At 50.0% G+C, this 16,335-nt stretch overlaps 1 protein-coding gene across 2 annotated transcripts in view; it reads right to left on the bottom strand.

The window, feature by feature from the left end:
• ADCK5 (aarF domain containing kinase 5) overlaps nucleotides 1-16,335 on the bottom strand; it is a 33,348-nt gene that overhangs the window by 16,069 nt on the left and 944 nt on the right. The window contains exons 2-7 of one of the 2 annotated variants that reach the window (XM_087931867.1): nucleotides 12,659-12,759; nucleotides 11,386-11,535; nucleotides 9,056-9,131; nucleotides 7,897-8,097; nucleotides 3,992-4,132; nucleotides 2,950-3,063 (exon numbers count right to left, since the gene is read on the bottom strand). In XM_087931867.1, coding sequence (XP_087787993.1) covers nucleotides 2,950-3,063; nucleotides 3,992-4,132; nucleotides 7,897-8,097; nucleotides 9,056-9,131; nucleotides 11,386-11,535; nucleotides 12,659-12,759 — 783 coding nt within the window. The remainder of the gene's footprint in view (nucleotides 1-2,949; nucleotides 3,064-3,991; nucleotides 4,133-7,896; nucleotides 8,098-9,055; nucleotides 9,132-11,385; nucleotides 11,536-12,658; nucleotides 12,760-16,335) is intronic. The other variant, XM_087931868.1, reaches the window with a different exon arrangement.

Here is a 16,335-nt window from a genome sequence, read left to right as displayed (position 1 = left end):
ATTCCAATCCCGGAGTCACAACATGTAGCTTGGATAGACTGTGAACCCAAGAAAGGGGCAGAGACTGTATCTCTGAACCTGTATATAAACCCCAGCCTTCATGGGAACCAGGTCTTCCCGCCCAAGGACAGAATTCCTTCATCATAAAAGCTCTTTATATATTGTTCCCATGTGTCCTGAATGGTTGATTTTTATCACACGGGGATATCAGTTCCAGTGAGGCTTCACTTCACCTCCAAAGCCTTGGGGGTCTTCTCCCCATAATCTCTTTAACGTGTCCACCGAGATCCCACCCCCCCTTCGACCGCTTCCCCCGGAGTCCAATCTTTGCTGGAGGGGTACAGGGTGGGAGGGAAGATTTCCAGGATCCACTTGTTGGGGCCTGCCAGCAGCTGATGGAGCTGGCAGCAGGGTTGGACAGCGGTGAGGAGGTTGGGGAGGAACCTGGGCTGAGCCTGGAGGCTGAGGGAGATCCAGAGGAGGGCACTGCATCAGAGGCAGAGGTGGGGCCAGGGCAGGCTGGCAGTCAGCGGCTGCCTTCAGGTTCGGACAGCGGTGAGGCGGGGGAGCCTCTGGAACCAGTTCCTAGCCTGAGCATGCACAGGGCTACCAGAAGAGAAGAACGATTGAGAAAGCGGGGTCGACCACACCTCGGAGAGGACTGGCTCCTCCCACGGAACATAAAAAGAGGAGCGAACGGGATGTAAGCTTTTGCAGGAAGCAATTATTTCATCCGGTTCGGTTGCAAAGTTCTCTTTGTCTCCATGTCAAATTTGGCCTTGCCCTGCGTCTGGCAATTCGTCCTCTGGCCGCATGCCAGCGCGATGAGGTGGATATTTCTCAACATCCCCCTGAAAGACTGTTTGGGAAGCCTGGCCGGCTGTGAATGAACTTCACTGTGAAGCCCGAAATTTAACAAAGGCGTAGCCATTTTATTTAGCCTTATTATATATATATTCCTAAGGTGGGAGGAGTGGAGATAGAGAGAGTTGTTTTGGCTAGGTGGTTCTCCTTCCCGTGGGAACAAAAGCTGACCCTGCTGAGAACTGGAGGTTGGGAAATGTTGATTTACTTCTATAGGGGAATGTGTATATTCCCCTATAGAATTTACTTCTATAGGGGAATTTTAGAGGTTGTTTCTAACTTCCAATATTATGTGGTGTAATTCTGGGTTGTGTAAGACCCGGAATGACAACAGACTTTGCCAATTGGATGCTTTCCTAAATAAAAGAAATTATTATGGTAGGTGGACTTTGCTCTTTCATTTTTAAATGGATTTCATCCCTTGGAATCCTGACATGAACGTTAATTCACAGCCGTGGAAATAAAAGAGGGTTTTTTTTGCCAGGATTAAGATTTTGTTTTATGCTTTCTAAGGAGGTCCAGGTCAGAACACCAATCTACTCTTCTTAAAACGGAGCGTGGACCTCCCAGGAAGCCGTTTGAGGGAGCAAGAAAGACATTAAAAGGGGATCCTTTTAAACCCAAAATTGGAAATGGGGAAAATATTCCCCCCGACTTCATGATTATAAAGAAGACTTTGGAATGCGCAGAGGTGGAGAGGTTGTCAGAGGAGACAGAATACTATGAGATTTGGAATTTATGGCGCAGTTAGTTGGAAAGTAGACATGAAATGAACGGAAGAAAGATAAGTAAGAAGGTATGATGGAAGTTAATAATATTCCTTGCAATTAGGTGTAGGGTTGTAATATATCAATTGGATGGAAATCTGTGTTATATATCCATGTAACAAATGTGAATGATTATGCATTCTGTATAACTTGAGAGATGTCAAATTGAGTGAACACTGCCTCGCTCACATTGCAACAAGCAGAATGTATTGTTCTATTTTAATTGTGTAAATATGTTTAATAAAGTATTTTTCTAATAACAATAATAAAGAGGGAACAAGAAAGACACCGAAAGGGGATCCTTTTAAACCCATTCACATTCACACACACACACACACACACACACCCCAGCTTAACCTTGGTCTCTTAACCCTCAGTCCCTCCTCAGTTTAAAAAAATCAATAAAAAGATGGAATTTAAAAAAGGGAGAAAGAAAACATTTCAATAAAATATTTCAGAAAAAAAATGGGATAATATATACAGAGAAAATATTTCAATAAAATGGGATAATATATACAGGGAAAATATTAGTACACATATTAATAGAAAATGTAATTTAACAATAGAGTAGAATATAGGAATAAGAATAGGAATAGAATAGAAAAAAATAGGATTAGAATATAGGAATAGAATATAGGAATAGGAATAGGAATAGGAATAAGAATAAGAATAGGAATAGAATAGAATAGAATAGAATAGAATAGAATAGAATAGAATGGAATGGAATGGAATGGAATAGAATAGAATAGAATAGAATAGAATTCTTTATTGGCCAAGTGTGATTGGACACACAAGGAATTTGTCTAATTTAATAATATAATCCAAATAAGTCAAAACAGTAGATGGGAATCTACGATTAGGTTGTTAAACTGTATTATTAATATTAATAGTGTGTTAAAAGTATATTATGAATTTAAAATAATGAAGGACTAGAAACTGTGTGGGATTTTGAGATACCACTCCTGGGACTGATAAAATATTGTCAATATTTAGCGTTATTGTTAACCTTACACATTTGGACTATTGAACTTAAGGTGGAACTACGAATAATTCTTAGAAAATATTAAATAGTCTTATTTAGGGACTATAAATACAAGGCGCAAAGAAACGTTATTATGTCTAGATGAATTGATGGGAAAGTGAGAAATGGATTATGAAAAGAGATTAGCCCAATGGGAGCTGGAAGATTGGAATTACACATACCTATAAGTATCATTACTGTTTTTGTGGCTTAAAAAAGATTTGAACCAGGTAATGCATAAAATATGTATGTTTATATTGAAAATATAAAGGAACCCTCTTCCCCAAAACACGATACCTGTAAGACCCAGCTGAAGCCAAAACTGGGGTGCATCTGCTCCACGATCCACAGAAGGAACTCCAGGGTGCGGATGTCCCCGTCAAATCGGTCCCTCAGGTCGATGTACTGCACCTGCACAGGTGGGGGGAGGGGGCAGGAGAGGGTGACCCGCTAGAGATCGGGGCGGCCCCAGAGGAGAGTTGTAGCTCGGAGCACTGGCACTGCCTTCCCCACCCGAGAGGACAGGAGGAAGGCAACCCGCAGCCCTGCAAAACTCCCAACATCACCAGCAGCAAGGGATGCTGGGAAGGGTCTCCGTCATCCAGGTGTTGTCCCAAAGGTGCTTTTTCTCCCCCCCAAGAGACAACTGGACTTTCTGAAGACGTTTTGCTTCTCATCCAAGAAGCTTCTTCAGCTCTGACTGGATGGTGGGGAAGGATTTATATTCCTTGCAGACGCCGCTGGTTACTTGCATCCTTTTAGAGGGTCGTTGAGGCCACTTGGAGGTTTACCTGTGTCCTCAGAGTCACCTGAGTGGTGCAAATGGGGATGTGGAGCCTTCTTGGAACTGCTGAAAGGACTCAGTTGTAGTCACATTTGCACCACTCAGGTGACCCGAGAACACAGAAAAACCTCCAAGTGGCCTCAACGACCCTCTAAAAGGATGCAAATGACCAGCTGTGTCCGCAAGGGAGCATCAATCCTTCCGTTCCCCACCATCCAGTCAGAGCTGAAGAAGCTTCTGGGATGAGAAGCAAAACGTCTTCCAAGAAACAAGAAAGTCCTGTTACCTCTTCAAAAAAAGCACCTTTGGGTCAACCAGGTTTTTTTTTTTCTTTTCCACAATGTCAGGTGTGTGGTGGGACAGATGTCTGTCTGTCTGGATCTTGACAGGATCTTGACCTGTTTGTTTTCAAGAACTTTGTCCGTTTCAAGAACTATATTGAATAATTATTATTATTATTATAAAAAAAATATTATTATTTTAAAAAAAGCACCTTTGGGATTTCAGGCGGGCACATCCTGGCTTCACCTGCCCTGCCCTACCGTCCCGACGTACCTTTACGGCCACTGGGGTGCCATCGTGAAGCCGAGCTCGGTGCACCTGGGCCAAACTGGCCGCCGCAATGGGCTGGTAGTCAAACTCCAGGAAGAGCTGGTCCGCCCTGGCGCTGAAGTCCTCCAGGAAGAGATCGTCCACCTGCCGCCAGGAAGGGCCAGAAGAGAGGGGGAGTCAGCAAGGGCCGTGGACGAAGGGGAGGCGTCTGTCAGCCAAACCCCACCCACACACCCCCGGTCAGGAAAGAAGGGGAAAAGAAGGCGGAGCTACAGGTAGCCCTCAACCTATGACCAGCGTGAGGTGTCATTTAAGGCCTGCTGTGCTCCGCTCTTATGCAGTGAGAGACTGACGTGAACGGTGGGATGGGAGTCGCTTGGGAAATCGAAAGTAAAGGTTGTACCATCTCGAGGTGCTGCCTCAAGATCATTCAGCTGGAAGGAGGAGGGACTAACTGCTATGAAAAATGACTTGATTGGTTAAACTGGGGCGGGCAGGAAGGTGTCAGTTTTGGAAGCCATATTGAGATCAGATGCTGCCCCATCTGAGCCGGGGAAAGTGGGAGGAGGGGGGAATTCATTGGAGTATATCTAGTTAGACATAATAACATTCTTTTTCTGATTCAAGGTCAGGTTGTGTTGCACCTAAGTGAGGGGAAGTCTCGAGTTGGGACGGTTGGAGATTGGGGCATGTGAGGTGATGACAGGTGCAGGGAATGGATTTTGTAGTTTTTTACTTATTGTAAGGAAGCCTGAAACTCTCAGATCCGGGATTCCCCAGTTGTGCCAGTTTACTATCCAAATAAAAAGTAACTTTTCAGAGATGTCCGTCTCAGAGTTATTGGGTGGAGTATAGGTTTGGTGGAACGCTGACATAAGGGACGGTGGGGGCGGGGGGGAGTAGAACTTAAGGATTTTGGTGCGCGATTCCTCAGGTTTGGCTGTGCAATATTGCAATACACTTAACTTCTAACAAAACTGTATGTCATGCCCTTGTTGGAGTCTGACTCCAAGGGAGAGGTGGAACAGCCCACAGAGAGTGGGAGTGTGGCTCCAGTGGTTGTGGAGGAAACTGGGGGAGGGCACAGGCCGGCTGGGCAGTCAGAGGAAGACCCAGGCCCATCCCCTCTTCATCCTAGGGCATGCAGGGAGGAGCGGATAAGGGAGAAACATGAGTGGCGTGGTCTATGGGGAGGAAAGGGCCCTGATCCCCTTTATGGGCTGCAGCTGTGAGAACTGGCTAAAAGGACAAACTGTGCACAGCAAAGTCACTGGAAGCAAAGCGTGCATTATTGTCGGAGCTTATCTGTGTTTTGGCTTCCTCCCGACTGTGGTTGCTGCAGTTATCTGGTAGAAGTCTGCAATTCATCATCCTTGCCTGCCGTAGTAATTCCTTCAGTGTGGTTTGTGTTGGGTTTTTTATTTCGAATTAGCTTTACTTTGGGTGCGGACGGCACTTACTCCCTCCGTAAACTGTTTTCTTTAAGAGTTTGATATCCTGCCGAGGATCATTGGACATTGGGGCCAAGTTGGAGGCATTCAAGGGATTTTTTTACTATTTTTGTGACTTGGTTATTTTTGTGTCATGCCCCTTTGGGTCATCACACTGTAGCTTTCTCAACAAATGAAGCTAAGGAACGTTTCTATTTCGAGGCTTATGTTGTGGCCACTCGCTTAGCAAGTGTGCAAAGTGATGGCGGAAGCCCTACCAGGGGGCTACAGGTAGTCCAACTAACAACCGCAATTGAGCAAAAAGATATCACTTGCTAAGGGTGACAATGACTGAAGTTTTGCTTCATTTTGCAACTTTCCTTGCCGTAGTTGTTAAGTAAATCATTCTACAGGTAGTTGACTGTTCAAAATGACAATGGCACTGAAAAATGCGAGTTAGGACTGTTTGTCAGAGTTACAATTTTTGCAGCCTCTCCAGGATCACATGATGAAAAATCAAGACGCTTTTGGCAACTGATTCATACTTACGACCGTTGCTGTGTCCCCAGGGGTCAACGTGGCCCCCTTTTGCGACCTTCTGACAAGCTAAGTCGACGGGGAAGCCAGATTCGCTTAACAACGGTGTTACTAACTGGAAAACCGTGGTGATTCCCTTAGCAACGATGGTAAGAAAGGTGGCAAAATGGAGGTTAAACTCGCTTAACGCGTGTCTCACTTAGCAACAGAACTTAAGCAGCTACGTCGTTCCAAAGAGGAAGCCTACAGAAAAGGTGACAGAATGCTATATAAGAAGGCCAGAAATATATTAACAGGAGAGAGAGCAGAGCAGCAAAAAGAAGCTACTCTGAAAAGTTAAAGAATCCATTCTCAACAAATAAACCAGCAAACGTGTGGAAAACTCTGAAAAACCTCACTGGCTTCAGCAAACCTCCTTCCCAGGCAGAAGGAAACCAGCAACTAGCAGACGGCCTGAATGTGTTTGACTGCAGGTTTGAAAGGAAACTTCAGCCACCTATCTCCACAACTCACATCTCAAACACACCAACAACAGCCAAGCCTCCTCCAACTGGACCCAACCCATTGGGTTCACAACCTCTGGTGATCCCAGAAAAAGAAGTGGAAGATCTATTTCACAGACAGAAGCCAGGAAAAGGCACCAGGGCCAGACAAGATAACTTCTTCTTGCTTAAAAGTCTGTGCTGACCAATTGGCCCCCGTCTTCACCCGAACCTTCAGTAGATCCCTAGAGATGCGCTATGTTCCTTCCTGCTTCAAACGTTCTACCATCATCCCAGTGCTGAAGAAATCTTCCATCAAGGAACTGAATGACTACAGACCAGTTGCTCTAACATCTGTAGTTATGAAAACCTTTGGAAGGCTTGTGCTGTCCCACCTGAAAACCATCAGGGATCCGCTGTTAGATCCCGTGCAGTTTACATACCGAGCAAATAGGTAGACAGATGATGCTGTTAACATGGCTCTGCATTACATCCTACAACACCTTGAATCTCCAAATACCTACGCAAGGCTCCTCTTTGTAGACTTCAGTTCAGCATTCAATGCCATCATTCCAGATACTCTTCTAAGTAAATTAAACCAACTAGCAGTACCTGAACACACTTGTAAGTGGATCATAAGCTTCCTAACAGACAGGAAGCAGCAGGTGAAGCTAGGCAGAATCACACCTGATCCCTGTACAATTAGCACTGCTCAACTATTTACAAAGTGTACACTATTATTACTGTTAATCTTCTCACCACTCCTTATCACCCATTCCCTCCCACCTGACTGATTCTTGATTCTTAACAAATGTACCTTTTCTTTATGTACACTAAGAGTATTTACACCAAGACAAATTCCTTGTGTGTCCAATCACACTTGGCCAATCAAGAATTCTATCACATCCTATCCTATTCTTCATTCTATTCTATATTTTCTATTCTGTTCTGTTCTATTCTATTTTCTATTCTATTCTATTTTCTATTCTATTTTCTATTCTATTCTAATCTTCTATTCTATTCTATTGTATTCTATTCTAATCTTCTATTCTATTCTATTCTAATCTTCTATTCTATTCTATTTTCTATTCTATTCTTCTATTCTATTCTATTCTCTATTCTATTCTATTCTAATCTTCTATTCTATTCTAATCTTCTATTCTATTTTCTATTCTATTTTCTATTCTATTTTCTATTCTATTTTCTATTCTATTCTATTCTATTCTATTCTATTCTATTCTAATCTTCTATTCTAATCTTCTATTCTATTCTAATCTTCTATTCTATTCTATTCTGATAGAAACAGAGAAAGCACATCTGGGGGTCAACGCATAAAATATTTCTCTGGTCGAATCCTGCCAACCCTGAGACACGTAATTCGTTGTCCCCCTTGACCAGGCCTTCCCCGTCCCTCCGTCCCCCGGGCGTATCATAAGCGGCCCCTGCCTGCCCCACTCACCTCCGAGTATCCCCGCCTGAGCGCCTGGTCCTCCAAGGAGCGCAGCGTGTTGATGTACTCCTTGGGCAGGAGGTGGTTGAAGGCACACAGGCCTTGGCCTAGCTTGATGTAGAGACCCCCGTTCTGGATGGCCCCGAAGACGATGCTCTCAGCCGAGCGCTGGTGGCACCTGGACACGGCGGCCACGTACTCCGGGCTGTTCTGACCACAGGGAAGATGGGCGAGGAAGAGGAGGTGGTTAGATCCTTCCCGGCGGGCCTCACGTCGCCGCAGGTGCCGGCATGGGCAGCTTGACAGGCTGCCCACCTCTCCCCTTCCACTCCCAAGAAACAGGGGCGGGGCGGGGCGGGAGAGAGAGAGAGAGAGAGAGAGACAGAGACAGAGAGAGAGAGACTGTCCTGGGAGGTCTGTGATTTTGGTCACCACACACCATAAAAAAAGAGGTTGAGACTCTAAGAGTCCAGAGAAGAGCAACCAGGAGGATGAGGGGGCACTGGAGGCTGAAATCTACGATGGACGTTTACAGGAACTGGGCCCGGCTGGTCTAGGGAAGAGAAGGACCAGGGGAGACAGGAGAGCATCTTCCAATATTTGAGGGGCTGCCCCAGAGAGGAGGAGGAGAGGGTCAAGCTATTCTCCAAGACACCCAAAGGCCAGACAAGGAACAATGGATGGAAACTGAACAAAGGAGAGATTCAACCTGGAAATAAGGAGAAACTGACAGGGAGAACAATCCACCCATGGAACAGAAGTTGCCTTCAGAAGATAACAGGTAATCAGAGTTGGAAGGGAGCTTGTAGGTCATCTAGTCCAACCCTCCACCCAAGCGGGAAACCCTACACCATTTCTGACCGATGCCAGTCCAGTCTCTTCTTGAAAGCCTCCAGGGATGAAGCTCCCACAACTTCCGAGGGCAACTTCTGTTCCAGGGGTTGATGGTTCTCTCTGTGTTTCTCTCTCTGTTTTCTCCCCCGCCCCCGCAATGTGCTCAATTGTCCTCTTTCCAAACAGCCTCCATGTTTTCAGGGTCTCTCTCTCCCCCCACCCCCTTGGAACTGACCCCAGAGGGACATTTCTTCCAACAGGGATACCCATGACCTGGATTGTTCTCCAGACTTTAACAGGCCGCTTTTCCCCAGAGCCTGACAAGCAACTGTACCTCATCCAGGCCTCTCAAGACTATGTGGTTGGTCCACCAGTAATCGACGGAGATCTGGATTCCCAGCCGCAGGGACCTTTGGGAGGAGAGAATTCCAGGCTGAGGACTGTCCCTTCAGCCCACCTGCTCAGTGCCCGGTCTGGGCCTGCGGGGTCTGGGGCAGACCCAGAAAGCAGTTCCATGCTCCTGGGCAGTTCCACAGGGTTGGAAAGTCCCTGGGTCAGAGATGTCTGGGAGGCTCCCCAAACAAGACAGACCCTCTGAAGTGAACTCAAAGATTCCTTTATTAGGAGCTCCCGCAATCCCGGCAAAAAGTTTTCTCTCTGACCGCTAAGGCTAAGAGGTCTGTCTGGCAGGGGACATGAAGAGTTGCCTGCTACATCTATTCATCTCCACCCCCTGCCTTGTATCCCCAGAGCTAGGGTGGGGCTTCGCTAGCAGCAGGTGGCTCTTCCGTCCCGAGGACCGGCTCATAGATTTCCACTGCTCTCCTCTCCTCAGCAAAATGTTTCTCTCTCACCGCAGGCTAACATGTCTGTCCATCCGGAAGATGAGTAGTTGTCTGCCGCATCTATTCATCTTCGCCCCCTGCCTTGTATCCCCAGAGCTAGGGTGAGGCTTCGCTAGCAGCAGTGGCTCTTCCGTCCCGAGGACCGGCCCATAGATTTCCACTGCTCTCCTCTCCTCAGCAAAAAGTTTCTCTCTCACTGCAGGCTAACAAGTCTGTCCATCCGGGAGATGAGCAGTTGTCTGCCACATTTCTTAATCTCCGCCCTCTGCCTTGTATCCCCAGAGCTAGTGTGGGAAGAGTGGTGGCTCTTCCGTCCCAAGGACTGGCCCATAGATTTCCACTGCTCTCCTCTCCTCTGCCTTCTGTGCTTCGGGCACTGGACCCAGCTGTTCCTCCTCTCCCTCATCAGCCACCTCCAGACCTGGGGGCTGTTGACTCTCCATCCAAGGACTGACAGACGGCCAGGCCCCACCTCTGTCTTTCTCTCTCTCTCTCTGTCCTCTGTCTTATACGTCTGTCCATCCGGAAGATGAGTAGTTGCCTGCCACATCTATTCATCTCCACCCCCTGCCTTGTATGCCCAGAGCTAGGGAGGGGCTTTGCTAGCAGCAGGTGGCTCTTCCGTCCCGAGGACCGGCCCATAGATTTCCACCGCTCTCCTCTCCTCTGCCTTCTGTGCATCTATGCATCAGGCACTGGGCACAGCTGTTCCTCCTCTTCCTCATCAGCCACCTCCAGACCTGAGAGCTGATGGATGACCCGGGCTTTGCCACTCTCTCTCTCTGCCAGCTCCATTCCCTCTTCCAGCTCAGAGCTCCCAGGTTGCCTTGATGCTGACCCTGACTCCCACAGCTCCTCCTCCTCCTCCTCCTCTGATTCGGCTGCTGGAGGTGCCGGCAGCTGACAGGCCACAACAAGAAAGGGGCCATGAAAGGACCCAAGTTCTCCAGAGCTCGGTCAGACCCAGAGTGTTCCTGGCTTCATGAGTGCAGCTGTGGTTCCCTAGACAACAAGGGTCTCAAACCTTTAAGCAGATGGACAGAAGTGGCAGGAGGGGGATGGTTTCACAGAGGTGGGATTCAAAATTTTTAACAACTGGTTCTGTGGGCGTGGCTCATGTTATTGGCTGGGCTTGGCCAACTCAATATCGCTCACATCGAGGCACGCCTCTCCTCGCCTGGCCTCTCGTGACTGTGGGCATGCTGCAACAGTCGTAAGTGTGAAAAATGGTCATAAGTCGCTTTTTTCAGTGCCATTGTAACTCTGAATGGTCATTCCACACAAGCAAAGTACCAGCAAAAGAGGGGAATAAAACTCCAGAAAAGTTCCTGAGACAGGAAGTCTAGTCCCGCCAAGAATGTAATAAGGGTCAACGGAGAGGCAGTTTCTGTAAGCAACACCAGAATGTTTCCTTCCTGCCTTCCTTACAGGATTAGCCCACTAATTTCGTCTAACAACCGGTTCTCCGAACTGCTTAGAAGGTTAACAACCGGTTCTAGCAAATAGGTGCGAACTGGTAGAATCCCACCCCTGGTTTCACACATGCAGGCCACTTTCACCAGTGTAGCTTTGCGTGCAACACGCGTGCTCCTTCACCACTTCCGTGGCCCGATTCTGAATGGCCTGCAGTCTGGCCACGCACCCGGGGTTGGGATCCCCTGCTCTACTTGCTGGTGGACCCAGTAGAAAACCAGCAACACCTTGCAGCCACGGTTGGGCCGGCCTTTGTAAGTAGGGGGGTTGGGACTCTCCCTTCTCCAAGCCACCACCCTCCCTTCCCCAGGAAAGGGCCGAGGAGACCCTCCGGGAACCACCCCACCTGACAAAGCGCACCACGCCGCCGGCCAGCAACCTCATCTTCCTCTGGTCTTGCTTCTCTGCCAAGCCGTAGTAGATGCCTGTCGCCAGGGGAAAGGCCACCGCTGTCCCCAGTAAGGTCCTCTTCAACAGCCCCATTTGTCTGGTTGAGCTACGGGATGGAGGGAGAAAGACTGTGTGGAACCAGCAGAGAGGGGACAAGCCCCCCAACCACCCACCCCAGCCCCTCATCTCTTCCTGGCAGACCCGAGGGCTGCTGTGGGTGAACACCCGTCATTCACTCCCTCTCCTGCCTACCCAACAATCCGAATGCCAACCCATAAAACATTTTGTAGACCCGTTTTATAGTTGTCAACAGAAAGGAGGAGGGTGTTTCAAAGAGAAGGCGGCAGTGTGGAATCGAAAGGACATTCCATTCGTATTTTCTTCAAAGACTGATTAGATGATTGAAGCTTCTGCTGGCAATAATCTTAATTGGAGAGCATGATTGATGACTCTGGGCTATGGACGTTGGATGATACAGGGATCAACGGTGACAATGAATTATGTATTTCAGAGTTGGCTACACCCAGGTAAACGCCTTTGAAGTTCTGGGAGTTTGGCTCAAATCTAATGATTTAATGGGGGCAACTGCCGGAATCCTGACACTGAACAGGGTGCAAAGCTTAAACAGGTACCACTTTGGTGGGCTCGTTAATGGGGGACAGGGAAGGAGACCCACCCTCAAACGGGGCGTCTCCTGGGCAACGGTGATGTCACGGGCTAATCCTTTGAACCCAGAAGCACCTCGGGGCTTCCAGCACGGAAGCAATAAGGCAGCTGGTCCTCGACTTACAATCCCAAAGGGAGCCCAAAGTATCTGCTGCAAAGTGAGGCATTGGTTTAAGTGGGCGTTGCCCTCGTTTTGTGACCTTCCTTGCCACCGCGGTTAAGTGAATCATGGCCGCTGGCAAGGTTGTTAAGTGAATCCGTCTTCCACGTTGACTTTGCCTCATCAGAAGCGTCGCAAAAAAGGGATCCAAGTGACTTCGGGACATGGCAACCGTGGTAAATATGAACCGGTTGCCAAGCGCCTGAATTTGGATCACCTGTGAAGGTCGTAACTGTGAAAAACGGTGATGTTTCAGCGGCTTCAGTCCTTAAATGAGCCGCTGTTAAGTTGAGGACTCCCTGCAGTAGCCCCAAGGGCCCCACCCAACCCGCCCGAGGCTCCTAGGCCAGGAGGAGGAATCCGCCTGACGTGGCCCAAGCCAGCCTTGACCCAGCCCAGCTACCTGGACGACGGGGCCTCGCTGCGCCACCGGCAGGTTGGAGACACCAGCCAGGGGCTCCTCTTGCACTGGAGCAGGTGCTGGTGGAAGCGACACACCTGGAGCTGCAGGGAAGTAGAAAGGAAGGAAAGGAGGTCAGTTTACGGGAAGCTCAAGTGGCCGTCACTGTGGAGGAGAGTGGAAGTGCTGAAGCTCAGGATATGGGGGCACTAGAGGTCAGCCCTGCCTTCCCCACAGGGGCCACGCGGCTGCTCCGATTGGGAATGGGATGAAAGTAGAATAGAATAAGAAATAGAGAATGGAGAATAGAAAATGGAATAGACCAGGGGTCCCCAACCACTGGTCCGTGGACCGATACTGGTCCGTGGAACATTTCCTACCGGGCTGCCGGTTTGCTGGGCGCCGCCATCTTGTTTGACAAGGAAGTGCTTCTGGGTGAGCTTTTCCGGTTGGAAAGCGGCGTTTGGGTGCTGAAGGAATCCTCGCGCCTTAGTTTCATCGAAGGGGGGGGGCTTTGAACGAAACTAAGGTGCAAGGATTCCTTCAGCACCCAAGGCGAGGCGAGCCGAGCGACCGTCCCGAAGCCGTCCCAAAGCGAAGCCCATCGACAAAGGTACAAAGGAGGAGTTGAAGGTGGCGGGGAGAAGCAGGGGACGGCTGGCTGGCTGGCCGGTCGCTTGGCTCGCCTTGCCTTGTCATGCGTGCTGATGCCGGTATCGGGCTGCGGATCGTTTTATGATGCCGGTAACCGGGCCGTGGCACAAAAAAGGTTGGGGGCCCCTGGAATAGAGTATGAAAGAATATGGCTTAGAATATGGAATGGAATAGGAATAAAATAGAGTGAGTAAAACAGAACAGAACAGAGAATAGGGAATAAAATAGAAAATGGAACAGAATATGGAATAGGAATGGGATAGAGTAAGAATGGAGAGAATAGGAATAGTAGAATAAAGAGTAGAATAGAAAAAGAATTACAATAGAATAAACAGACAATAAGAATAGAATTTAGAATAGAATTCAGAACAGAACAAGTAAGAGAATAAAGAGAAGAGAATAGATGGAACAGAACAGAAGAATAGGAAAAAAAGGACGCAGAGTAGAGAGTCTGGGATGGAATCGGACAAAGAAGACGTTTTATTTGGCCCAGTGGGGTTCAATGCAGGAGGAATCTGTCTCCGGAAGAGAAGAAATCAGTGTACTTGCAAAGCAAGAGAGAAAACAATAATCCACATCAATGCAGGCAACCCAAGAAGTGGGAAGGAAGAGATAAGAAAAGGACAAACCGCCTTGTGGTGGCTTATCTGGGGAGCCCTGCAGGTGTCCCGGCCTCCCCTGGTGGACAAGGGCAGAGCAAAGGGGGGCTTTAACATCCCCCTGCAATGGATGGGGGTGGGTGGGATAGGAGCGGAGAGAGGCCAAGCGGAGGGAGGGAGGGAGGGAGGGAAGGGAGGGAGGGAGGACCTCTCCTCGCCCAGCCCCCAGCCCCGCGGCACAGCGCCTGCAGCTGGCAGGCAGGGCAGAAGCCTTGACCCGCCGTTCCAGCCCGGAGGGGGCTGCCAAGGTCTTGGTGTGGGCGGGGGGCTTATCTCGGAGGACATCTGCCGGACAGCTCCACGGGGGCAGCCGGGGTCAAGGAGGGAAGAGTGCAGAAGGAAGGGGCCTCTCTGGAAGGGCTCCTGGCCCAGCCTCCCCACGGAGCCTCCCTTACCCAAACGAGGGATCGATGGGGGGGCTTCTCCCTGCCAGGAGACCACCAAGATCAGAGAGCCCCAAAGACCCTCTCCTCCTCCTCCTCCTCCCTCCCGTTCCTTCCTCCCTCCCTCCTTCCTTCCTTTTCTTTTCCTTCCTTCTGTCTCTTGTGGGATCAGCACACCTTACTAGCACTGATGATGTTCCCTAGTTGGGTCATGAAATGTCTGCAAGGAAACCACCCAGCTCAGAGAGCATCAAAGACCCCACAGTTCTCTTTCTTTCTTTCCTTCCTTCCTTCCTTCCTTCCTTCCTTCCTTCCTTCCCTCCTTCCTCCCTCCCTCCCTCCCTCCCTCAGGGTCAGCACACATCACTCCTTACAAGCACTGATGATGTTCCCTAGTTGGGTCATGAAACGTCTGCAAGGAAACCAACAAGCTCAGAGAGCAACAAGGACCCCACAGTTCCTTCCTTCCTTCCTTCCTTCCTCTCCCCTCCCTCCCTCCTCTCTCTTCCTCAGGGTCAGCACACATCACTCCTTACAAGCACTGATGATGTTCCCTAGTTGGGTCATGAAACGTCTGCAAGGAAACCAACAAGCTCAGAGAGCATCAAAGACCCCACAGTTCTCTCCTTCCTTCCTTCCTTCCTTCCTTCCTCCCTCCCTCCCTCCCTCCCTCAGGTTCCGCACACATCACTCCTTACAAGCACTGATGATGTTCCCTAGTTGGGTCATGAAACGTCTGCAAGGAAACCAACAATCTCAGAGAGCACCAAGGACCCCACAGTTCTCCTTCCTTCCTTCCTTCCTTCCTTCCTTCCTTCCTTCCTTCCTTTCCTTCCTTCCTCCCTCCCTCCCTCTCTTCCTCAGGGTCAGCACACATCACTCCTTACAAGCACTGATGATGTTCCCTAGTTGGGTCATGAAACGTCTGCAAGGAAACCACCCAGCCCAGAGACCCCCAGGGACCCCTCCTTTCTACCCCGAGCTACGATTTCCTCTCTTTGGATTGGAAGCAGCGGCTGAGCTCGAAGCAAGAAACGCAGAGCCGGGCACTGCTGCTGGCCGAGCGCCGGAGGAGACACGCCTGGCAACCGGCAGCCCCGATCTGCCGCTCTTGGGCAGGATGGGGCAAAGGTTGGCCTCCTCGATGGGGTTGCCAGAGCCCCGGGAAAGGCAGGGCTGCCCTCCTCCGCTCACGGAGGCCTCCCTCCCCCTCCCTCCCTCCCTGGGGAGCATGCCAGGGGCCTGGCGCTGCTTCTAACTCCCACCCACCCCTGAAGGCCAGGGCGGGGGCCCAGAAGGGCCTCACTAGGCCAACACCCCCACCCCCACAATCACCACACCGCCAGCTGGACGCCAGTCCGGTCCAGAAGGGGCGAGGGAAACTGGGGGAGGCCAGGAGGGGAGGGGGCTGCACAGCTAGCCTTGGCTCAGGGGGCCCCCAGGCTTTGTGCAAAAGGGGCTCAGAGACGACCCCCCCCAGGAGGAACACCTGGGGGTGTCGAGCAGGAGCCTCCATCTAATTATGATCTAATTATGCTAAATGAGCCACACGCAAGCAGACACTTGCCCAGGAAGGCCAGGAGGGGGAGGGAAGGAAGGAAGGAGGGGGGGGTCTGCCCCTGAGGGTTAGGGGTGCTCCTGTCACAGAGGAGGGGTCTGGGCCGGGGGGGTGTTTCCATGCACCACACAAGGCAAAGCCTGGCTGGCATAACCTGAACCCAAACCGGCCCAAACTCCCTCCACGGGGCTGTTTTGGAGGTGCCCATGCCAGGAAGCCCTGCCAACCGGCTACCTGCAGAGGGAGTGGATGATGGGTTGCGGGCTGAGGCCACCTGGGTTGCCCAACAGGCAATGCCCACCTTTTGCATCTGCGTGTGTGTTGGCGGGGGGAGAAGGGAGGAAGCCCCAGCCCAAAACACAGCCGGGATGGAGGTGTGAAGGGAGAGATTGAAGTTGGGGAGCCCAGCCCAGCCCTGGGGAGGAG

This window comes from Pseudonaja textilis, chromosome 3 (assembly GCF_049901715.1).
Source record: "Pseudonaja textilis isolate UNSWEBS1 chromosome 3, rPseTex1.2, whole genome shotgun sequence".
In the NCBI taxonomy this organism is placed as follows: Eukaryota; Metazoa; Chordata; class Lepidosauria; order Squamata; family Elapidae; genus Pseudonaja; species Pseudonaja textilis.
Note: the sequence above shows the minus strand (reverse complement) of the source record. Positions and strands in the feature narration are given on the sequence as shown.